At 39.2% G+C, this 24,707-nt stretch overlaps 1 protein-coding gene across 2 annotated transcripts; it reads left to right on the top strand.

Annotated features, from left to right (window-relative positions):
• Positions 1-1,343: 1,343 nt before the first annotated feature.
• Positions 1,344-24,059, top strand: tgm1.S (transglutaminase 1 S homeolog). 2 transcript variants are annotated; one of them, XM_018241643.2, is made up of 15 exons: positions 1,344-1,446; positions 8,266-8,561; positions 8,837-9,028; positions 10,077-10,295; positions 10,472-10,590; positions 10,901-11,008; positions 11,174-11,348; positions 12,184-12,322; positions 13,222-13,325; positions 13,457-13,545; positions 13,724-13,877; positions 14,569-14,865; positions 16,750-16,910; positions 22,743-22,879; positions 23,659-24,059. In XM_018241643.2, the coding sequence occupies exons 2-15, from the start codon at positions 8,300-8,302 to the stop codon at positions 23,798-23,800; spliced, it is 2,298 nt and encodes a 765-aa protein (XP_018097132.1). In that variant the 5' UTR covers positions 1,344-1,446; positions 8,266-8,299; the 3' UTR covers positions 23,801-24,059. The 2 variants fall into 2 exon arrangements, with proteins under 2 accessions (XP_018097132.1, XP_041436106.1); XM_041580172.1 differs by lacking the exon at positions 1,344-1,446 and adding an exon at positions 1,510-1,533.
• The last annotated feature ends 648 nt before the right edge of the window (positions 24,060-24,707 follow it).

Genomic DNA, 24,707 nt, shown 5'->3' on the forward strand with positions numbered 1-24,707 from the left:
GAGAATCTGTTCTATTTAAAAAAAAAAATTAATTCCACCTTTTGTCATTTTAATATGTTTTCTTATGTATGGAGACACAATTTTCTAAATTCCACGTTAACCGTTATTTATTTAATGTACTATACTGTGTTCACTGTATCTTTATATTGAATATATTAAAAGATTTTCACTTAACCCTATCCCACCTTTCTTCCAGAGCTGGCAGTGTGTCTAGCTTCTTGGTTTCCAAAAGTCAGAATGGAGCACATTTGGCTTCACTCATTATATATATATAATGTACCACACTGTGTGCTGCCTGGCCCCACTCCTGCTGGGGACTTGTACCCTGTTGCCTCCTGCCTACCCCGTCACATTGTTCCTCATGGCTCCTGGCACTCTATGCACATGCCGCTTGGAGGTGGGGGTAACCGATGTTGCTTAGCTCAGGCTTTTACTGACTGCACAGAAAGGCCCTCTTTCCGGGTGATCCTAACAGGGACTGTCCCCTTCACCCAGGACACAAGCCAAGCCTGAAGCAGGAGCAACAGCCAGGATGGAGGGTGAGCATTAAGCACTACGGGAACAAGCTATGTGGGGCCTATGTGAGGGATTAATAGCTTTTTTTACCCCAACATATGAGTGGATGTGTACAAGATCATCACATGTTTACATATGGGCTGCTTAGATTTTTTGCCCGTGCTGCTTTTTACCCCCAGTCCAGCCCTGAATGACACCAGTTGAAAAGCTGCTTAGAACTAGCTGTTCAATAACATACTACAGTTAACAGACTACTACCTATCCTAGTTCCAAATACAAATGTAGCCGCCATCGTTTATAGCCTGTAGCTGGCTCATCATTGCAGTGAAGTTTTCTTTTTGTTTTGTTCAAAGTCAAGTGTATTATATTGACAAGACAAACTGCAGCGGGATGAAAGAATGGCGGGAGAATGTGCTGTGTGCGTGTGTATGTTTGTGTATCTATTCTCCTGGCAGCCTCCATACAACAAGATGCACGGATAAAGAGCTTGAAGCTTGTGCAAATAGCAGCACAATACAGACAGGTATCACTCCACAGAGAAATTATTGCAGTTGTTTCCATCGTGTGGCTCAGCAGACAAGTCGACTTATAGTGCACTTATATCAAGTTATAAACTAATCATGCATAGCGTGAGGTACCCTGTGAGTAACGGGCTAGCAGGTGTGATAGTCACCCTCATGACGTGTGTTAGCAAACAGAGGACCCTGTAGTAGAACTATGATGCACACTGACACGGTTACATGTCCCACATTTCATGCATTCCTCTCCCTGTTGGATAGGGGAGAACGGGATGGGGCCGCCTTGCTGGGTGGGGATGACAGATCAGAACCACCCCGGGATTTAAAGCCACCCCTCATAGCACAGAGCTGACAAACACACACAAGCATCAAGGAGCTGTCATTATCGCCACCACAGCAGCTGCACACAAAGGTCAGTGCCACGTTTATTTCAGAGGGAACATGGGTCTCCTCCATCTCAGCGGAGTGATACAGCTGCTACACTAGGACTGCTGCCTGGGTAGTTTTCCATTCTTAATTTTGTCCGTCCTTTGCCAAGCACTTGGGGTTATTGAAAAAAAAATATACAAGTAAAGTCTGTGCTACCCTTTTCCTTATTTCTGATATTATGGATGTTCTACTTGTTGGTCATTCATTCTAGTTATACTAAAGCCTCTGTATCCCTCAGCTGGACCAAGGCTAGAGAAAAGAGGGTCCTAGACAATGCAGACTACAACTTCCAAAACTTAAACTCTCAAAAGCTCCCAGCAGTCTTAATGGATGCAGTGCGTGTCCAAGTGAGAAAGATGTTGTTTTTTTCCCAAAGTAATATATTCCTGTAACTACAGTTCTACATAAGGATCAGAGGAAGGGTTTGCGATAGACATCACTTGCTCCAGCTGTTGGCAGTCTGTCTTTTAATCTTTACCTTTTGTTTGTGGTAGTTTTATTTTATATATAATTTGACGGTCCAGTGTACAGACCCGTTTATTGTAAAGCATAGACGCAAAGATCCGATCGTACGAATCAACGTACGATAGGACTTTCCCATCTCCCGACCCTCCACTAACCATTCAGATCAAAGTCTTACCATTTCGATCAAATAAAGTAGTAAAAGAACAGATCAGCCGATGTTCTGCCCCTGACAGCAATCGTACGAAAGTTAAGTCCGACAAAAGCTAGTGACAGTCTTCCACTGAAAATCGTACGATCGGCAATACACGCAGAGATATTATCGTCAGCCAACAGAAATTTTCTAACCTGCCCGATCGACCAAACGACCGATCTCCAACGGACGAAAAAGTCGGGACTCTCCACACACCGTCCGAAAATCGTACCAAACCACGATTCGTACGATCGGATCGTTGCGTCTATGGCCAGTTTTAAAGGTTCATACTTATATTGTTCCTTATTAGAGGATCCTTGATAATACGGGTTGTCTATAAAAAGTCCATCTTTAAAAGTTTCCGCTTGCTGATGTGCATGACATAAATACCTTAGCATATGTTATGTGACTGCTGGAAAAGAACCTGCGACTGTCAGATAGAAGGATAAAGCGATTGGGAGGAACCTTATTTGTTTGCAACGGTTCTTGGTGGATTTAGAAAATGACTTGTTTTGTTTTCTCGGTTGCTGATTTAAATGTAGTCAGTTAAGTATTACTTGTCAAATTAAGCTACTTAGGACCTTTCTGTGTTTTATAAGTAAATGATTCAATTATAACATGCCATGGTAAACAGAATATGTCACAATTTTTATTGCAGTTAGAAAAGCTCATATAGCCATTGCAAGCTGCATTACTTCCCATAATTTGGAGCTTTCTGGATAATGGGTCCCATATATATATATATATATATATATATATATATACAGCTGTTACATATTTGTAAGCTGTTGAAAATGATTTCTAGGGTCAATTTTTGATGGGGGCTTCGTGCCCTATGAGAACGTAGTGGAGAGGGTCAAGGTGGTCATGACTGTAGCAATACTATTATGAATAAAGGGTGCCTTTTTTATTTACAATAATTGTAGATTGAGGTGTTAGTGTTGAGGTGTAGTGTTAGAGGTGAAGATCTTCTGTGCTGTTGGCTGGTTTCTAAAAAAAACAGCAGCATTTCCAAGGACAAAAAGGGCATGGTTATCAATGGGGGAAAGTGAGAGTTCATCCTTGTGAAATGTAGAAAAAGAAGCAGAATTTCACTATGGCAAACTGTGGGGAAGTTGAGTTTCCTTTGGGAGTCAAAAGAAGGGACTGACCCTAGAAACTAGGTATGTATATATATATATTTGTAAGCAGATTTATATCCTTTTCCTAGCCTTATTCAGAAGTAGGGTCACCCTGAAAGTAAATATCATTTATTGTATTTGAAAGTAACATTTACTCGTCTCCTTTCTAAAGAAAAGTGTGAAAAATGCTTGTAGAGCATACGACGTGCAAGCTGTACCCATATTGGGGCATATGAACACAGATTAAACCAGATGCACAGGCTTGTTCACCTCTAAAGTTACCCCCCTGTATCACATCCTAAACTTTAATATAAAGGAACAATAAGGAATCCAGCACCTGATACAGGAATAGGCAACCTTCAGTATTCCACATGTTTTAGACACACTCCTCCCAGCATCCTACTGGCATCTTTTGAAGTGCTGAAAGGTAGCTATTTCTATCCTTCTGTGGTAACTCAGTCGCTCCCCACAATGCTGGTTTGTATATAAATACACTGCTGTGGGACTGGGCAATCTGTGCAAGCCAGGCTGTGGTGCCGGTATGCAGCATACAGATGCCAACAGCCAAACGTTTAATCATAGCTTAGACATGGTACAGTCATTTCTCATTAAAGGGTTTCTTCCCTTTAAATTCATGCTTATATGTGTCCGCTTACAAACAATTATGTATTTGGTGTATGTCACACAGCCTTGCTGATTAAAGTACAGGTATAGGATCCCTTTTCTGGAAACCTGATATCCAGAAAGCTCCGAATTACGGAATGGCTGTCTCCCATAGACTCCATTTTATCCAAATAATCCAAATTTTTAAAAATGATTTCCTTTTACTCTGTAATAATAAAACAGTAGCTTGTACTTGATCCCAACTAAGATATAATTAATCCTTAAGCAAAATCAGCCTATTGGGTTTATTTAAGGTTTAAATGAATTTCTAGTAGACTTAAGGCATGAAGACCCAAATTACAGAAAGATCCGTTATCCGGAAACCCCCAGGTCCCGAGCATTCTGGATAACAGGTCCCATACCTGTATAACTGTATGATATTTGTATTTGATTTGAGTAACATGCACAGGTTCCTCAAACAGAAGCAAGCTGCCATATGTTTTGCACTTTGTACCCTGTCCCACAGCGAGTGACCACAGGAGCAGATATTTATTCGTGAAAGTAATGCAAATGCTCAAGACACAAGTTTGATAAGTGAGCACTAAGTTTACTGAAGGTGAACATGTCCTAGTGCTTGCTTTTGAAAAGAAAATAGTTCAAAAATTTCTGCACAGGTACCGAAATAAAATTTTGTACACAGGGGCACATTAACCTCTATTTCCAGCCCTGGGTGGTGGCCAGTCCTCTTTCCTGATCCACACAGGTTTTCCACCAACCTACCCCAGAGCAGAGCTAGCATTTGTTAGTGTAGCCTATTGGGAGTCCTGAATTATGTCAGAAACATGTGCAGAGGCCTTTTTCATATCACTAAATGTACACTATGCATGAGCACATTAAATTGAAAAAAATGGGGGAGTCCATAGTACTGGGTAACTGTCAGGGAAATTGGGAGAGTTCACAGGTATGCCACTTCAGCTCCACTCCTGTTCCATCCTAACTCTGCTCCCTTTCACTGTGACTTTACTTCATTTCAAACTATGAGCCCTGGCCCACCCTAAGCCTACTGCAACACAAGGATCTTTATCTGCCGTCATTTATACACTCATTCACTCCCACCTGGCCTTCCTGTATCTGTACTGATAGGCACTGCATTGGTCTGTGTACAGACACATGGAGTAGATTTCGGCATAAAAATGTATACTTTTCTATTCCAACAACATGCCTGTCAGTGCAGATATCAGGGTTGAGATTGGGCTGGAAGGAAACTTGGAAATAGTCTGCTCCTCCGATCAACTACCCCTTAAAGTGTGATGTGCAATGGTGCGTCAGGCTGGGGGTGGGGTTTGGGTCCTAAAGCGTCAGGCTGGGGGTGGGGTTTGGGTCCTAAATCTGAAGTCGGGAAGGGCATTTCGTGCCACAGCCCCAGTGGGCCCCAATGCTCCAGTCTGTGCCTGCCAGATATTATATGTTTATACACAGTTGGTAGTCTAATGGTAATTCACCACTGTTTGAACACAATACACTACATCTGGAAGTCAGGGCCAGAACTAGGGATAGGCAGGAGAGACATGTACTTTGGTTGCAATGGGGGGGGGGCCCTGGGCATGTAGGCATGTATCTCTTTTGCTAGCCTTCAGGGCCATAACTACAGAGGAAGCAGGCCTTCCAGTTGAAGGAGGGGCTAGGAGTGGAAGGGCCCATTGAGGCTATAATTAATAAGCAAATTTAATATATCTTGGTTGAATAGTCAAACATGAATATTTCGGGCCCTAAATTGAATTTGCTGTGGGGCCCAGTAACATCTAGTTATACCACTGCTTGCCTTCCACTAGTTTCGGCCTATGTGAATCCAGATTCCGCACACAATTCGGCACCTGTAAACAGGGCTGATGTGGGCAAGACTGTGCGTGAGTGTTTTGAGTTGAGCGGAGCAGCAGGTGTGGATGGCACTTGTCTTGGGAGCTCCCAGTGCTACGCCCAAGACTGCTGGAAATGCATGGCAGGTGTGTTTTCAGTGATTTAAGGTTTTTAATTTGTGCTTGCTTTTCTTAATTGTATATTGTTTAAATCTATAAGGTTGTAAGGGCCATTTATAAACGCAACTGCAATTTTTGATGCAATCATTTTTTACTCATAATGCAGAAAGGTTTCGTTTTGAGAATGTTTTTAAAATTGTTTACTGTTTTTTCTTTGCCTCATTCTGTATTCACCATTCCGTATTTACAAGAATTCGTTTTTTGCTGTGTGAAAACGTTTGAAAAATATTGTTCTCCCCGTACTGGCTAATTTTTCCCAGACTTTTCTTTAAAAAATGTACAGATATCATGAGACAAAAATTTCATCCAGGCATTAGAATATTTGGTGAATTTTTCCAAATCCATATGGTGAAAGAATTTTGCCAAACTTTGGAAAGAATTTTTGCTATAGGCTATGGTGTTTGAGAAACAAAGAAACATTTGCAATTTCATTTAAAAATTTTGTACACAGAGGAAATGTGAAAAAATACTTACATGAGGCTTTTCTAAAAAATGTAAAAAACATTTGCACTTGCAAAATGCAATTTATATTCAAATTCAGAAACTTGTCCATTATAAAATCCACACATTTTACTGTTGTTTGGTTCCCAGAGTCAGTGGGTTTCATTTTGTTTGTATGGGTTTCCTTTGGGTACTGCAGTTTCCTTCTACACTCCATGACATGTTAATTGACATGTTAATTGGCTCCTGATGATATTGGCCCTACTGTGTGTGAATGCTACACAATGTTGCACTAATGCAGTAACCCATATATAGCAATTATCTTTGATCAGTATATTGTAGGCAAAATAATGAATGTTCATATGTGATGAGTTGTTATGTTTTGGCCCACAGGTGTAAATCTGCTCTGTGTTAGGAAATGAGCCCCAACAAATCTATCAACCAGGCAGTAATTTTGATGAACTCTATGGAAAGTTAGCAGATATTTGAAATAAAAGTAGTAGAAAAAAAAGAGGGAGATAGAAGAGGGATGGTTTGTTGGACGTTAACTTCCTCTTCACTTTCAATTCTTATTTTGGTTTTCTGTGTTAAAGGAAAACTATACCCCTCAAACAATGTAGGTTTCTATAAAAAAATATATTGCAAAAAACAGCTCATATGTAAAACTCTGCTTCATGTAAATAAACCATTTTCATAATAATATACTTTTTTTAGTAGTATGTGCTATTGGGTAATCATAAATAGAAAACTGCCATTTTAAAAAATAAGGGCCGCCCCCTGGGATCGTATGATTCACGGTGCACACAAACATACCAAACCAACCTTACTTGGTCACATGAGCCAATTAACAGGCAGAGTTCTATCTTTTGCTTCCATACTTCTTCCTGTTACAGTTAGGGGAAAATTTACTCCAAATGCCAAAAACCCCAAAAATTTGTGTTTTTTTAGAATAAAATTCAAATTTTTAGTGGAAAAAACCCATACATTTTTCGGGATTTATTATACCCAGAGGATGGAAAAAGTCTGAATCCGAAAATCCGGCATCTTAGACCTGCCGAGGTTGCATATACTATTAGTTAATGGGATAAGTCCAAAAGATTTTTTGATCTGCACAGGGTTTCGTGCAATAACCCGAAGATTTCAGGGTTTTTGGGCAAAAATCTGAAAAAATCTGAGGTTTTGGGTGGAAAATATGAAAAATACGTATGATTCGTATTTTTCCCTTTTTTTTGTTTTTTTTTTTGCCCGCAAACAAAATTTTCGGGAAAGTGTATTAATAGATAAGGGAAACAAACCCGTGCGGATTTGGTTAGAGTTTTTTTCCGAAAATATTGAGATAAATTCAGACTTTGATAAATAACCCCTTAAAGTTCATGGGGTGCCAAATAAGGGCTGTGATAAGTCAATTTGGTAGCCCCAATGTGGACTGGCAGCCTACAGGAGACTCTGTTTGGCCTGGTTTTTATGTGGCCAAAACTTGCCTCCAAGCCTGGAATTTAAAAATAAGCACCTGCTTTGAGACCACAGAGAGCAACATCCAAGGGGTTGGTGAGCAACATGTTGCTCATGAGCTACAGGTTGGGGATCACTGCTCTAGATGAACACTGCTCAGTCAAGAGAGTGCAGTGAGAGAGCTTTTACTGTCACATAAGAGAGGCTCAATCTGAGAGCCTTCCTCGGATGATTTTTTTGCTCTTTATATTATCCTGTCAATGTTTATATCATCACAATAAGACAATATTATGAGTACAAATGCTCCAAATTATAGAACCAGCATCGGGCTAAACAGCCATAGTAAATTAACATCACTCATCTGCTAAAATAACTCCCAGCCAATAACATCTGTCTCTCACAGGGCTATTACTTTTCCTGCTTCTCTTTAAGAATTTAGTTCTGTTGATGTGTTAATTCAGATGTTTAACCCCTTCTTCCTTCTGATTACACAGAGCTGTTTGCTTTGCACTTACTGCCACATGAAATATGGCTCTGCGCGAGGAGAGGAAAAAGTCTTTCTGGGAGAACCTTTGCTCATGTTGCTGCGGAGACAGAAGCGAATATGAGCCAGACAATCCTATGAGACCAGTAGTGAGACCTGATGGAGGGAGGGACATAGACATTCCTGCTTCTCCTTCATCTAGACCTTCACCTGCATCACCTTCACCTGCATCACCTTCACCTGCATCACCTTCACCTGCATCACCTTCACCTGCATCACCTTCACCTACACCTTCCCCATCTATAGGTGAGACAGTAAGAGAAAACTATCCGCCCTGTCTAGTCTCTTCAGTCTTGTTATTCTGATGTGTTACCTTGCTGTTTTTAGTACTTGTCTTCTAATTACAGAATATATCTTCACACAGTCTTCTAATATTCTCTTTCCATCCCACCAACTCCTCTTTTTTCTTTATTAATCAATTTTATCTTGCTCACCTATCAGTCTCTGTAACATTTTCTCCCACCCACTGAATAAGTCCTAGGGCCTCCAGTAGATCTCTTAACCTATTCACTGAATTTCAGGGGGAGCACTGCAGGTTCAAAGTGTGGATTTGTTGAAGCAACGTGGAGGAGAAACACGTAGAGCTCACCATACTGATGAATTTGAATATGATGAGCTGATTGTGCGTAGAGGTCAGCCCTTCAAAATTTGTGTTACTTTCCAGAGAGCATTCATCCCCAAGAGTGATCAGATCTGTGTTGTGCTGCAAATGGGTAAGAATACAAAGTACTACTACTACTCGTATTACTGTGTATGGAACTGGTTGCCATAGGACTGTCTGTGTGGTAAAGGAGGGCCCCACCAGCACTAAAATTTACCTTGCCAGTACTGATGTCCAAGAAGCATTGCTTTATAAAACAGTAATTGCCATTAATTGGGTTATTTTTGTAAGCTGTTAAAGGAAACTCCCTTTTTATGTATTTACTTAAGTAAGGTGGTTTTAATAATGTATGTGTATCTCTAGATATTTCTTAGTTTGAAATTGTTCTTTATTCGTATAATTTGAAACAAAGGATCCACAAATCATTCTACCCATGGACTCTCCTTGACTATACAAGGACACTGGCAACATTGCTCCTTTGTCCCTTTAGATCCTGTGCTGTCTCTATATAAAAGTTGATATGTCAAGGGCAAGTAGAGTTTTTGGACAGTTGGCTTCTTTAATTCATGTAGATTTCTGAATACTTTTGCAGTTTGCATAATTTTCTATTTATAATGGTTTCTGAGATGTTAGCAGTTTTAGACAGCTTTAAACTGGTAGGAAGGCTTGGCTCAACAGCTCTCTTTGGCTGAGAGTGTCAGGGACCCTAACTGTGTGTGCACCTGCTAAGAATGCAAATATCTCAGAAAATAAAGGTAAATTGCAAAAGTTCTCATGTATATGAAAGGTCTACTCTATTTAGATCAAAATAATCATCAGCAACACTTTCAAGAGTAGCCTTATTGCAGTTTTCTAATACTGTCGTTTCCATGACCACACTGTATCTCTCTAAACAAGAATCAGATTTAGCAACATTTCCCTGTCCTTTGTGTGCTTCCTATTCCAAATCATTTGTCAGTCTTTGATTTCATGGAAGGCTGCCATGTTCTAACAGCACTAGTGGTTATGTATGGAGCAATTCTTTGTGGTTATGTTGCTTTATCTTGAGTTAGTTGTATGTTGCTTTATCTTGAGTTAGTTTTGTGTTACTCTTACACTCTTACTCCAACTCCATTCTCTTATGCTGTGACTATTAATACATCTCACTGGTTCTCTTTCAGCAAATGCTCAGCCAGTCACCCTTTCACAAGTTAATGAATTTGAGCAAAGTGGTTGGGGATGTCAAGTCGCTGAGGTCAGTGGTTCCAAAGCATTTGTATGGTTGAACACATCAGCTCAGGCTCCAGTGGGACTATACCAAATGAATGTGAAGACTAACAGCGGTGGAGGAGCAAACACCAATCTCAGGGTCTATATCCTCTTCAATGCCTGGTGCCGAAGTAAGTTTGGCATTATCTTAATCACCACTTCCAAAACATTCTCTGATGCCTAAATGCTACATCTCTACTTTCCAGTTTCTTTTTCGTGTCCTTACTTTTCTTGCTGTTTCTGACTCTAGCAGTATTTTCGCCATTTCTTTTTTAATGGTTATGGTTTGCATCTTTACCTCTAACAGTGGATTCAGTCTTTATGGATAATGAAGCATGGCGTTGTGAATACGTGCTTAATGAGATTGGCAGGATATATTATGGCACTGAACATCAGATTGGAGAACGATCCTGGAACTATGGACAGGTCTGAAACTGAGGCATAAGTGACTCTTTCTATACTCTTTCCTTTCTTCAGTCACATCCTTTTTACGAATATTGTTTTTTTCAAGAATGTCCCTTACCAGCTGTATTTTTTGTGTTTTTCTTTATTTCTCAGAATCTCAAAAATTGTGGGGATGTGTGCTTTATGATACATTATAGCTTTGTGATGATATTTAATGTTATTCTAACTATGTTAGATAAGGGGGGGGATAAACAAATGATTGACCATAGAGTGGGTTTTGAATTTAGATTATCTGGATAATATAATCTAAGACCAAATGTCTTTCCTACAGTTTGATAAAGGAATCCTTGATGCCTGCTTCTATCTGTTAGACCGTGGTCGTATAGGACCTGGTTCACGAGGAGATCCCATAAGTGTCACCCGAGTCATATCTGCCATGGTGAGAAACTTTGTTGTAAAGTACTATAACTAATATTTGTATGATAGGTTAACTGAGAGGAGGTGAGGGTATGCAGTTGAGGAGGGGTGGGGGTTCTTCTGCACTAGCAAGAATCTCCAGCAATTCACCTTCCTGCCTTCCTTTTATCTCCCTACTCTTCCACAGGTAAATTCAATGGATGACAATGGAGTGATTGCAGGAAGTTGGGCTGAATCTTATGCAGATGGAGTGAATCCCGTTGCCTGGGTTGGAAGTGTAGACATTTTACTCCGATTTCACCAGACTGGAAACCCAGTTAAATATGGACAGTGCTGGGTGTTTGGTGGTGTCACAACTACAGGTAATAAGAGTGGTATAAACCTCATGATTTATGAATGAATAGATGGCATGTCTTAGTATGCCAAGGTCACAAAAGTAGTAAGTCAACCAAATCAGTAATTGTCAACTGAACTGACCAAAAACTTCATAATCAAATTCAGTCATTAGAATTAGAAATGTATTCCTTCTTAGACATTCTTAGTGTTATATTTTTCTAACCAGAGCTTACTGGTATGCTCAGCTATGTATATTCATACACCACACACAATGTTATTTATTGGACTGTGGGTGATATGATGTGATTACACAACATTTGCCCATATGTCGTGAGGTTATCAAATGAGTGGATGACACTGCCATCCCACAAAGACCCAACAGAGGAGGACCACATTACTGTGCCAATGTGGTCCTTGTCCAATTGGGTTTCCAGACCTGCCTGATAGATATTGATTAACAGCCAGATATTGGTTGAAAAAGCCTTCCTAAGTGCCCATACACAGGCTAATAAAATGCTTAATCTATTGCTGTGTTTTGGCCAAGGACTGTATCTATAATTTATATTTTTGTCTTGAACGGTAGAACTATGCTTTATAGTATTAATTAAAAATATGCAAACGATGGAGCTTGAATTTTACCTTTTTGTAGAGGAATGAAACAAAGGGAAGTAAGTATATTACAGATCCACTAAAGCCAGACCCACTAAATTGTGACATGACAAATTATTTCTTGCCCCTGTCCAAAACAGGCCCTGCTGAAACTACATGTTCTTGTTTAAGTTCAAAAGTATATTGTCTTTCTGTGTTCTCTCCCTGTCCTAATTACTTTCAACAACCCTCTCTTTTTGTTTTCAACTACAGTACTACGATGCCTTGGAATTCCTGGACGAACCATAACCAATTTTGCATCTGCGCATGATACTGATGGAAACCTCACATTTGATGTTTATTTTGATGAGAACATGAAGCCCATTGAAGAAAAGAACGGTGACTCGGTTTGGTGAGACTGCAATTTTTTTGTACACAATTGCAGAGAGAAATTCAATCCAAGTTTGAATCCTGTACCTCCAAACACTTGTAGTATGTATGTCTCTATGTACAGTATGTCTCTAGTAAGCGGCTTCAGCACCAAAAGTCTAAATAGGTTCCAAATAAATAATTAAATGCCTTCTATAAGAAAATTCAGTTTTAAGCATCTTTTTATTATATATATATATATTTTATTAAAGCTTTCCAGTCATTTTAAAGTTATTTGTAAATGGAACTGCTTTTAAAAGCAGTATCTATCTGTCTCTTGCTATTATCTTCCCTTGAGGTCCTGACTTTTGAAACAATATCCAGCTTGTCAAAGGAGATCTAAACCCAAAAAAAATTGTTTTAATCTAAAGGTGCTGATTCGGCATCTTATCTGCCCTTGTATGGGGCCCTCCAACGTGCTTACCTGATTGATATTTGGGTGAAAATCTGACAAATGTTGATAACTTAATTTTCCCAATTGGATTGAGGGTTACATCAGCAAGTTGATGGGGTCTTCGCTTCAATGGTTTATTCCCCAGTTGGGGAAGCCCTCCATACACTGGTCAATAAACTGCCGACTTGGTCTGTCGGCAGCTTTTGTCGGCCCATATATGGCCAACTTAATTCTCTGACCAAAAGTTTCTCTCACAGCCATATAGACTGTCAAAATCAATTCAAGCTTGTACTAGTTAGGCATCCTGTATAAATTGCATTATTTCAATCTCAAGTTGTCTCCCTGCTATAATAAAATCCGACTCTTACCCACAAAATGTGTTTTTTACGCTCTTTCTTACGCCAAACAAATGTACATTTAGGCACACATCCACTTTGCATTATTTCTGTTTGGCATTATTTAATTTTCTCATGTCTGTTTCTGCCCAGGAATTACCACGTGTGGAATGATTGCTGGATGACACGCCCAGACCTACCTGCAGGATATAGTGGTTGGCAGGCGATTGATGCTACCCCTCAGGAGACCAGCAATGGTGAGGAAGCCCAACCTCTTTATTTGTTCTCATTTACTCGCACTAAATTCTCTTTTACCTTATTTCCTCCTCTACCTTCCCAATGTAGTTTCAGTTTTTTAATATGTTCATTCTGTTATTCCTTTCATCAGGTATTTACTGCTGTGGCCCTTGTCCTGTACTTGCCATTAAAAATGGACAGACTAATATAAAATATGATGCACCATTCATCTTTGCTGAGGTACTTTAAATCGGTGTGATTTATATTTTCAATTATTGTGTATGTCGGTGTGCATGTTGTTTACACTTTAGTATGCCTTTATTGATCATTTCTATCAAGTTGTCTGCTAGTCTGCACTTCGAACCTTGTTTGCCTGGTTTTGAAAAGTAGTTTCATCAATATATATTTATGTGCAAAGGTAAACAGCGACAAGGTCAGCTACCAGCGAATGCCAAATGGTCAATTTAAGCGGGTTCTTGTGGAGGAGAGAGCAGTTGGCCACTGCATCAGCACCAAGGCAGTTGGCTCTTTTGCACGGGAGGACATCACTTACCTGTATAAGTACCCAGAAGGTAAGTTAAGTGAACCAGATAACATAAATTATTATGAGTAGATTTATTGCAGTGAACAGACCTAACAGACAAACAGACCTATAATGTATTGTGTCTCAAAGCTGCACCCTACAAGTCACAGATGGCAAAGTAGGAGTTAAAATGTCAGTGCATCAATAAAAGGGCACAAATAGTATCGTAGTTAGAAAAAAACAGTGGCACAGTACATGGCTATAATGCTTGGTAAACCAAAAATCAGACCCGCTCGTTATAATGATATTTTAAGATGAAACTTTTTTGTATGGTTTTTCCTGCTGAGTAAAATGACATTTTTTAATGAGATTTAATTTGCTCAATGAAGCTGACAATGCGTTGTACCAACCATATTACATTTTACATTTTAGATTTGCCTATTGGAGGCCACTGTGTTATTAGACTCTGCCGATTACAGCTCAGCCCACGTATATAATAAATAGAAATCTCTGGCTACATGTAATGTTCCCTGTGTGGAATAAACATATCAGTATGTTTATATAAAATACTGACTGCAAAATCCTACCTGTAAATAAAGTATATAAGATGACACTGTTTTGGTTTACCTTGTGTCACATTGTGTTTGCCATAGGATGTGTGTGTTATAGTACAATAAGTCTTGTATCAAGTATCCGTTGTACTGCAATAGTCATACTGTTTTTACCTTTGCATAATCCAGGATCAGCAGAAGAGCGTAACTCAGTCCACACTGCTGCGCGCATTTCAAACAAACCACTGGCAGCTGTAGATGCATCTGCGAATGCTGTAGATACAAGTGACGTGTCGATGACTATTGAGTCACAGGATGGTGTTATCAGGGGAAGTGACATCAATGTCCGGGTAACGCTGAAAAATAACAGCAACAGTCGACGCTGTGTGTCTTTGTCGATGGCCGTTGGTGTCATGTTCTACAATGGAGTTTGCAAAGAATCATTCAAAAATGAGTCCAGAGAGGTGTTATTGAATCCAAGAGAAGGTTAGATTTACTTTGTAATTATTTTGTCATCCTATAACCTTACAGGGAGTTTAATAAAACCCTTCAGGACCCTTGGACTGATGGTGCATGGGCACAGGAGTGCTGGCTGACATGCCCAGTTGCACAAGCAGTGTTAAACATGAACATGTCCCCCATGTGAGAGTCTGGGGGCCACAGGTTCCTAAAGCAGAAGATGGGGATCCTGATTGACACTTATTTAATGTCATATTTGGAGCTGCGGTGGCAGATTCAAGGTTCCTGAGAAAGATATATAAAAAATAAAAACAATACAAATTGCAATAAAATGAGTTCAAGATATGGTATTGCTCTGTTAACAGAGGACCAAAGTAACTCACACCGAATATGCGGCTAGATAAATGTGATAAATACACATATTTCTATTTACAGCTTTATTCCCTCTAGATATGTAATAAGAAAATTCTTTTGCAGAGATGCTTAAGAAAAAGACAAGCAAGACAGCTATGTTTCATAATGATTAATCTTGTGCTTTCTGTAAATAAACATTTCTATATATATATATCATATCCGGTACATTTCACCCTTACAAAACAAAACATTACAATTATTATGTATATTCTAAAGGAAGTACACATACAATACACGCTGTCATAGACTTTATAGCAGGGGTGCCCAAAAGGTAGATTGGGATCTACCAGTAGACCTTTAGCTGGTGATCAGTAGAGCTCAAGACACTGTCAATAATCAGCTTGTCTAAATCACTCTGCTATTTCATGCTTTTCATTCACATATTTATTATTTTATAGTTATGTAAGAAATAGTGGTTTGTTAAATATAGCAACATACATTCTCTCATAAATTAATATAATGTTTAAGTAATATTTTCCATGGAACAGAATGCTAACAATGCTTTTATGGATGTAAATCATAATGGGACATCATCACTAAAAGTAGACCTCACATTATTAGTATGGGCACTCCTGCTTTATAGGCAACATGACATTTTTTCTTGTATTTGTAAGTTGGAACATATGCTGCATCACAAATGTCTGTTTAACCAGTAACTCACATATGTGATAAAAGGCACTGAGTTTGCCCAGGTGCAATAAGCTATAGTAACCAATAAGATGTCTGCTTTTAAATTGGTGACCAGTAGATGATACCTGCCCCAAAACTCTGCTTTTGTCTTTAGTTACAGTCCATTAATATACCCACTGTTTATGTACGCAGTGTATATAGGTAAGGGATCCATTATCCGGAAACCTGTTATACAGAATGCTCCAAATTACGGAAAGGCCGTCTCCCATATACTCCATTGTAATCAAATAATCCAAATTTTTGAAAATGATTTCCTTTTTCTCTGTAATGATAAACCAGTACCTTGTACGTGATCCACACTAGATATTATCAATCCTTATTGGAAGCAAAACCAGCCTATTGGGTTTATTTAATGCTTTCATGATTTTTTAGTAGATTTAAGGTATGACGATCCAAATTAGGGAAAGATCCGTTATCTGGAAAAACCCAGCATTCTGGATAACAGGCCCTGTACTGTACTTGCTGCTGGATAGCATCAGTTTAGACTCTAACATTTAAAGAGAGGCCTTCTCATCTTTCCTGATATCCCATGAACATTCAGCTGTATCATCACTTCAATGATTCTTTCCCTGTGTTCATTGATAATTTGGAGTGTATCATGCTACATTGCATTTTAGTTGTTTTGTCCTTTATTTTATTTCCATCATCCCAGCACGCTGAATGATTGAAACAACATAAACCATGAAAAACTACCACTCTGGAATATTTTTACTTTTCTTAAGCAAGTCAACATCGCTGTGATTGCCAGTGCATTTCTCTCTACTTTTTACTTGGTACATAAATAACCTATTTATATCTCTTCAACAGGAAAGGCAGTTGGGATGCTGATTAGTTACGCAGAGTACAGTAAGCATTTAGTGGGTCAGGGCGCCATGATGCTCACTGTGTCTGGAATAGTAAAAGAGACGGGTCAGAAACTTGCCAAACAGCACACATTTAGAACAAGGACTCCAGATCTGGTCATCAAGGTAATTTGTGGAGACAATAATCTAAAATCAAAATACTATGGTGTTATAGTTTGTTGAATTCTGTCAAGCTAATGCAGTAAATAGCTTCAGTGGTTAAAGGGAAGCAAGGGCAAGAGATTTATATAAAGTCACAAACCGTGAATCATAATCATCATGTTCAAGTTGATCTAATCTTTTTGGCATCTGGGCAACAATTTGTGGTTATCAATGGGCCTACAGAGAACTTTGGGAGTGGAATGCATCATCAGCTCAATGTGGCCCTTTTTCCAACAGGATTTATCAGCTTTCTCAGCTGTTATAAGACTGAACCCTGATTAGGTGTCTTTCAAGGTGGCCATTGTTTTAGCAATATACATGAACCAATAGATTACCTGAAAGAATCAGATCTGCTCTATTGACTTGAATCCAATCAGCCTTTGAATGGACACACACAGGCTGAGGTCAGTCCAAATATGCAAAAGGAGACATTTCCAGGCTGACCTCAGCTTCAGCTCCACTTTGTGTGTGTAAACGCAGGCAAATTCAAATCAATGTGTGGCCATAGCCTAAAGCTGGCCATAGACACAAAGATCCGATCGTACAAATCATCGCACGATCGGACTTCCCCATCTCCTGACCTGCCACTAACCATTCCGATCAAATAAAGTACAAAAAAACAGATCAGCCGATGTTCTGTCCCTGACAGCAATCGTACGAAAGTTATGTCCGACCAAAGCTAGTGACAGTATTCCTATCGTAAGATCGGCAATACATGCAGAGATATTATCGGCAGCCGACAGAAATCTTTTAACCTGTCTGATCGACCAAACGACCGATCTCAGCCAGACGAAAAATGTTGGGACTTTCCACACACAGTCTGAAAATCGTATGAATCCTAGATTCGTACGATCAGATCTTTGCGTCAATGGCCAGCTTAAGAGTGCCTCTGTCTGCAGGCAATAGCAGTTTATGGCCAAATGGGAATCAATCTGTTCTCTTATATTACAACACAGGAGCAAGATACATTTTTCTAAAGTGTATATAGTATATATAGTGGATAATGTACCCCCTACTGTAATTTATAAAGATATTATTAGTCACCGAGGAGTTATGTGACCATATAAAAGCACGACCACACAGAATTAGAGTGCTCACCTGAACGTAATTACCCTCTCGGGTGCCGGGTGCTAAACAGTCCACAGGACCTCCTGCTCAAGGTCCAAATAACTCGAACATCCAAAGAAAACTGTAGCACACCGATCAAACTTGTCTTGTGAAGAAAAGTGTTTTTATTGGCTCACGGCAGACATAAAGTTTGGCAACGTTTCGGGCCACGCAGGGCCCTTTATCAAGCCTAAACTTACATTCAAAGTACTGTGTTAAATACCAAAGAAAAAGAGGGAGGAGTGGAGAAACAATGGTAGTGATCCTTCACGGATTGGTTAAGATTCAATGCTAATATACATAATTAATTGATAAATTTGAATAATGGAGTGACACATGTGAATAATTTAGTGAATCCTCAGAGATAGGTTAAAATTCAAACCCTACATACATAATTAGTGCAATAATCACAGACCATTATGTTTGATTGGAAATTTTTTGTGCACCCATATAATAAAATATCCATAAAAAGTCCATAAATAGCAAAAACAAAAAAATAGTATGAACATTATGACACAAGTGTAAAAAAGTTACATATGAAAATATTATCACCTTAAAGTGCATATATGTATAAAAATTAATTTGTAATTCCCAATCAGGGAGAATATGAATGAATAAACTGAGGCGCAATCACGGTACTTTAACTGCATACTCAGCCCATTTTTCTCCCCAATAATCTTGGGTTATGCAGATCATGGTACCCGCACTCAGAAGGTTCATTCAAGGACCTTAAAAAGACAAAAATTGTTCGTTAGAATACATATGTATACACATAGTAGATATTTCAAAAAACCAGCACTGGTAAAAAGTCTGCCTACCTACTGATAAATAAACATAGATGGGGTATAGTCTTTATTCAGGCCCCTCGGCCACACTGTGTCCAACCTATGGATCCACTGCATTTCTAATTTTTGTAATGCTAGCAGTCTATTGCCCCCTCTCCTCTGAACTGGAACAGAATCAATTATTTGAAATTTTAATTGACTAATTGCATGTCCTGCGGATCGAAAATGTGCCGGTACAGGTAGAGAAGTTTGTCCTGTGCGAATAGTGGATTTGTGTTTAGAGATACGATCTCTAATCCTCTGGGTTGTTTCCCCTATATATAGCAAACCGCACGGGCATTTCAATAAATAAACAACATATGTAGATTCACATGTGTAGTACTGTTTAATTTTATACTGCTTACCAGAATGGGGATGATTGAAAGTATTCCCTTTAATTATTGAATTGCATTGACAGCAATGTAGACAAGGAAAAGTTCCAAATTTAGGCCTTTGTAAAAATAAGCATTTCTGCGATTTTAGGCTGCCAACATCAGCTTTGACTAAACGATCTTTCAAATTCCTTGCCCTTTTGTAGGCCAACATTGGTGGTAATTGAAAACTTGGGACTTCTGTCAGACAGGATTGTAACAGATGCCAATGTTTACGTATGATGTTCCCAATTTGTTTACTTGCCGTATTATACCGGCTTACAAAGGCTATCCTGTTATTATCCTTATGCTTTGGCACATTGGCAATTAACAATTCCTGTCTGGTTTGCTGGTGCACCTTCTCTAAATTGTTCTTTAAAATCTGTTTAGAGTAGCCTCTAGCACCAAACCGATCCACCATTTCTTTTAAATAAAAGTCACAGTCCTTTGAATCACTTACAATTCGCTTCACCCTCATAAATTGCGAGTAAGGAAGAGAATTTTTTAAAGCATCAGGATGGAAACTGGCAAAATGCAATAAATTGTTTTTATCAGTCACCTTCCTATATAGTTCAGTTTTAAGTATGTTTCCATCCTTGACCACTTTTACATCCAAAAATTGATGGAAGTTGGATTAAAATCCATTGTAAATTTTAAAGTCTCTTCTATACCATTAAGAAAATGATGAAAGGCATTTAGGCTCTCTAAGTCACCATCCCAGATCAGCAAAAGATCATCAATGTACCGCAGATACAACGTACAATGAGATCTAAATAGGGAATTTTTATATATTACCTCCTCCTCAATGTGGGCCATATACAGATTTGCATAAGAGGGAGCTACGTTGCTACCCATAGCGGTACCCCTCTGTTGTATGTAGAAATTGTCCCCAAATAGAAAATAATTTTGATGCAACACTATTTGCAATAAATCCACTAAAAAAGACTTTTGTTCCTCAGTATATTCAGTGGTATTTAAAAAATGAGTCACAGCTGATATTCCTGTGTCATGATTTATAGATGTGTAAAGGCTTGACACATCAAGACTGACTAATAGAACATTATTGTTGGTTAATGTGGTCCGATCCAATATATTCAGTAGATGTGTGGTATCTTTCACAAAAGAATTAGTATTCTGCACTAGAGGCTGTAATATCTTATCTAGAAATACAGCCAATGGTGATAAGACTGAATCAGTACCAGCGACAATGGGGCGACCTGGTGGATTCTCCAAGTTTTTGTGAATTTTAGGTAATGTGTACAATATTGGCGTAATAGGATTGTCTTTAATCAGGAATTTTTTTAGATCGTCATCCACAATGCCAGCCTCCATTGCATCAAGCACACAATTTGCAATGCACTGTTGTATGGATGCTAGTGGATCCGAATCGACTTTCTTGTACACATTACCATCTGCCAATTGTAGATAAATTTCATCCATATATTTTTGTTTATTCATTACCACCAGGGCACCCCCCTTGTCAGCTGGTTTTATGATTAAATTGTCATTATTAATAAGATCTTGTAAACATCGCCCCTCCTTGTACGTTAAATTGGACCTCTGTCCCATCAATGGTCTTCGCTTAATTTTTTGTTTTAAAACATCCACATCCGTTTGTACCAATTTAATGTAAGCCTCCACTACATTATCTGTCATGGGAGGCACAAACATATATATATATAAAAGCACGAGGCCGCAGGCCGAGTGCTTTTATACAGGTCACATAACTACGAGGTGACTACTAATATCTGTATAAATTTAAGTAGGGGGTACATTATGTATTATAATCTACAGTTTTGTGTCCAGTGTCTTCCTTCCTATATATGTGTAGTATTTTAATGGCTTTGCCCTATGTGCTGTAAAATTACACTTTTAATGCTGTTTTCCTTTCCCCACCCCAGCCCCCCACTTAATTTTATCCCCGTAGTTACTTTTTTTTGTGTGAAAGTACCTGTTTTTGAATTCGATGTTTTTTTCCCAATATGCCTTGTATCCTGCCCTGGGTGACGTCAGTTGCAGGGGAGGGTGAGGAAGGGGAAGTGTCAGAGGACTGGAGAATGATGGGTGGAGGCGGAGCAATACCGGAGATTGTGTGAGGGAGACAAATGGCATTGTGAGGGGAGCTAAAGGAGCCGACACGGTTACAGGTTACACGGAGGAGCATGAAAATGGATGTTAAGAAGGTGGGTGGAAGGGAGGGGGACTGAGAGTGAGACGGAGAGTCACTGTGCAAACATGAGGGAGCCCATTGAGCCATCATGTGAGGGGGGAGGTAGACTAAAGAGACACGGAGGGGGCAGGACCTGAGAGTGAAGCAGCCGAGAGTTAGTGAGAGCAGCGCGACAGTGTTAAGCTAGAGCTGAGCCAGGGAATTAAAAGGAAGGGGGGCAGAGTGGAGGAAAAGAGCAGCAGCGGCAAGTGCTCTCTCTCTAGTTTATAAACGGTGCGTTCTGACGCAAGAACGCGCCGTTTATAAGGATATAATTTACAGTCTGGTCCCATAGGGAAATGACCAGACTGTAGATTATATAGTGAATAAAGTACCCCCTCTTGTAAAATATAAGGATATTATTAGTTACCGAGGAGTTTCATGACCATATAAAAACACGAGGCCGAAGGCCGAGTGTTTTTATACAGGTCATGGAACTCCGAGGTAACTTCTAATATCCTCATATTTTACAACTGGGGGTACTTTATTTATTATAATACACAAATTTTAGTGAGTCATGTGACAGAAATGACATCACTACTCACCGTTTATAACTGATGACATCACTACTCACCGTTTATAAGGATATAATTTACAGGATATTCATGGCTTTTGTGTATTATATATATATAATATATATATTTATATATTTATGGCACTCTCTGCCATCACTCGCAATTTGCTGTTCCGTTTGCTAAGTAACGGGTCATGGGCAATGGACGGGTATACAGAAGTCTGCTGTGCCAATGCGCACACCCACCGATATGCTGCCTTATGATTGGGTAGAGAAGTCCCTTCATTTCTCCTGATTGGACATGGGTTTATAGGTAAAACAGAGTGGTATTTCAATGGCACGGTGATACTATGTTCTTATAAACCTTATTCCTTTACTATTCACTTCTTTTCTTAGTCCGCACTTTATGTTTTTCCCCATTATACCCCTGCACTTTATTATTTTATCCTGCACGGGCAGACTGATAGCTCGAGCGGTTGCCTAGTAACAACTTTTCACGCGATTTCACCGACATGAGTTAAAATTCTGTAGGTCTATATGTTGTCTGGCTTTTTGTTTGTATAGTCCTGACGAAGATCCCTGTGGGGGATCGAAACGTTGAGCTTAATAAAAATTCTATATTTTTGGGCATACTTAAAATCTTGTGAGGGCCACTATTCTTTACTCTTGTGTGTGTGTGTGTGTGTATATATATATATATATATATATATATATACTTGATGGGTTGTATTGTGAAATATGTAAGCGATAATGTTTGCCATTGTGTTGCAGGTTCGGGGAGCTGCTAGAGTTGGCCAACAAATAGTGGCAGAAGTTATATTCACAAACCCACTGAATACAACTCTGCACAACGCTGTTTTCCATGTGGAAGGGCCGGGCCTGCAGAGGCCAAAGGTTATACAATACGGGTATGTGCACTATGTTCATATTGATATATGTTCATATATCAATAAAACTGGATTGCATTTTAATACTTTTACTGTTCCATTTTCACCTTTCTGTTTCTTCACCTAAGGCCTACTTATTTTAAAAGGTTATTAGAACTTACTTACAACAAAGGTATTATTTTGGTCCAGACTCATCTTTCTAATGGCAATATTCCCTGTCTACAACATTTTTGCTTCTTACCTAAGGCCTAGTTATATTAAACGTTGCATAAAGTTGAGATGCACCATAGATATAAATACATAGTTAAATTTAAATAAAAAAAACAGTAACCAAACTCTCTAAATGACCAATATACATTCACATTTACAGTATATATATCGGTACCTATACTAAACTGTGTAGAACTTAAAATTAATTTGATATTATATTTGTCCAAGAAGTCGAAGTCATCAAAAATCTGCTTGTTTAGATCCTCCTTCCCCATCACACCAGATTTAATAAGCCACAATGATACATAGAGCTACAGAGACTACAGGCAGTTGATGAAAACACGTGGTTGCTATTTTATGCTCTCAGAATTACAGGATCTGACTAAGAAATTAAGTCTTTATATAGACTATGTCGACTTTGCGAATCTAGACTTGACAAATAGAGAAGGCACACAGCACAGATGATAAACTATTGCTGTATTCTACTTTAAAAAGAATGAGTGTCAAATGAGCATCTTAATAGTGAATATGTAGAATTGCAGGCATATTATTGCTGGTTGTGTTTAAATCTTCTGTTTCTTTTTTTACAGTAACATTGGGCCCCTCCAGACTGTATCCATCACAGAGCGATTCACACCTAGACGTCCTGGTCCTCGCCAGTTTATAGCCAGCTTGGAGAGTACCGAATTGAGCCAAGTACATGGAGTCACAGAAGTAGTTGTACAAGCCTGATAAGCACTAATGCAGAACAGAGTCATAGATAATCCAGAGCCTATCTGCAATATTAATTCAGTATTATTAGGTGATACAGGTGCAACAAGATGACCTCACCGTTGTATACCATGAAATGTGGAAAATGCCTTTTATCATGTTAAAGCTAATAATCTTTTGTGACATCAACTCAATGGGGCAAATTCACTAAGATGCGAAGTTGCGCCAGGCGCAACTTCGCCGCACTTCGCCAGGCGTAGTTTCGCCAGCGCTTCGCAAATTCACTAAAATCCGAAGTTGCGCACAGGGGTAGCGTAAGGTTGCGGAGTTGCGCTAGCGTTGTTTCGCTATATAAAGCGAAGTTGCGCTAGCGAAGGCTAATTTGCATACGGCGCGAAATTCAAATTTCAATGGAGGAACACGTATCTGCACTACAAATGCCTAGAAAACCTTCAAATCTGCAAATAAAAATTTTATTTTGCCCTAAACATGTGCCCACTGTCTAGGTAAGTTGCCATGAGTCAGGAAATGTAGGGGGGAGGAAGGGGAGCCCCAAAAAATTTTCGATCTTTTTCAGCCTATCAGCCATCATGTAGAAAACACGCCAGCGTTTTTTGGGACTTAGAAAAAATTTTGACTTTTTTTTAAACAATCCCTATCTACTCTATTGCGCTTTGCCAGGTCTGAGGTGGCGAAGGAAGTCTAGCGTAAAAGGTAGCGTTCACTACACTGCGCAAGTTAGTGAATTTGCGTAGTTTCGTCGCTAGCGAAGATTCGCCTGGCGTAAGGTTGCGAAGTAACACTAGCGAAACTACGCCAGCGTTCGTTAGTGAATTTGCGCAGTAGCGAAAATGCCAAACGCTAGCGAATTAACGCTAGCATTCGGCGCTTCGCACCTTAGTGAATTTGCCCCAATGTTCCTATAGGC

The sequence above is a fragment of the Xenopus laevis genome, chromosome 1S, assembly GCF_017654675.1.
Source record: "Xenopus laevis strain J_2021 chromosome 1S, Xenopus_laevis_v10.1, whole genome shotgun sequence".
Lineage (NCBI taxonomy): Eukaryota > Metazoa > Chordata > Amphibia > Anura > Pipidae > Xenopus > Xenopus laevis.

Coding starts and splice junctions, on each gene's coding strand:
- tgm1.S (XM_018241643.2), top strand. CDS start 8,300: ATGGCTCTGCGCGAGGAGAGGAAAAAGTCTTTCTGGGAGAACCTTTGC. Junction 11,009..11,173: donor CCCGAGTCATATCTGCCATG/GTGAGAAACTTT, acceptor ACTCTTCCACAG/GTAAATTCAATGGATGACAA. Junction 14,866..16,749: donor GTTATTGAATCCAAGAGAAG/GTTAGATTTACT, acceptor TCTCTTCAACAG/GAAAGGCAGTTGGGATGCTG.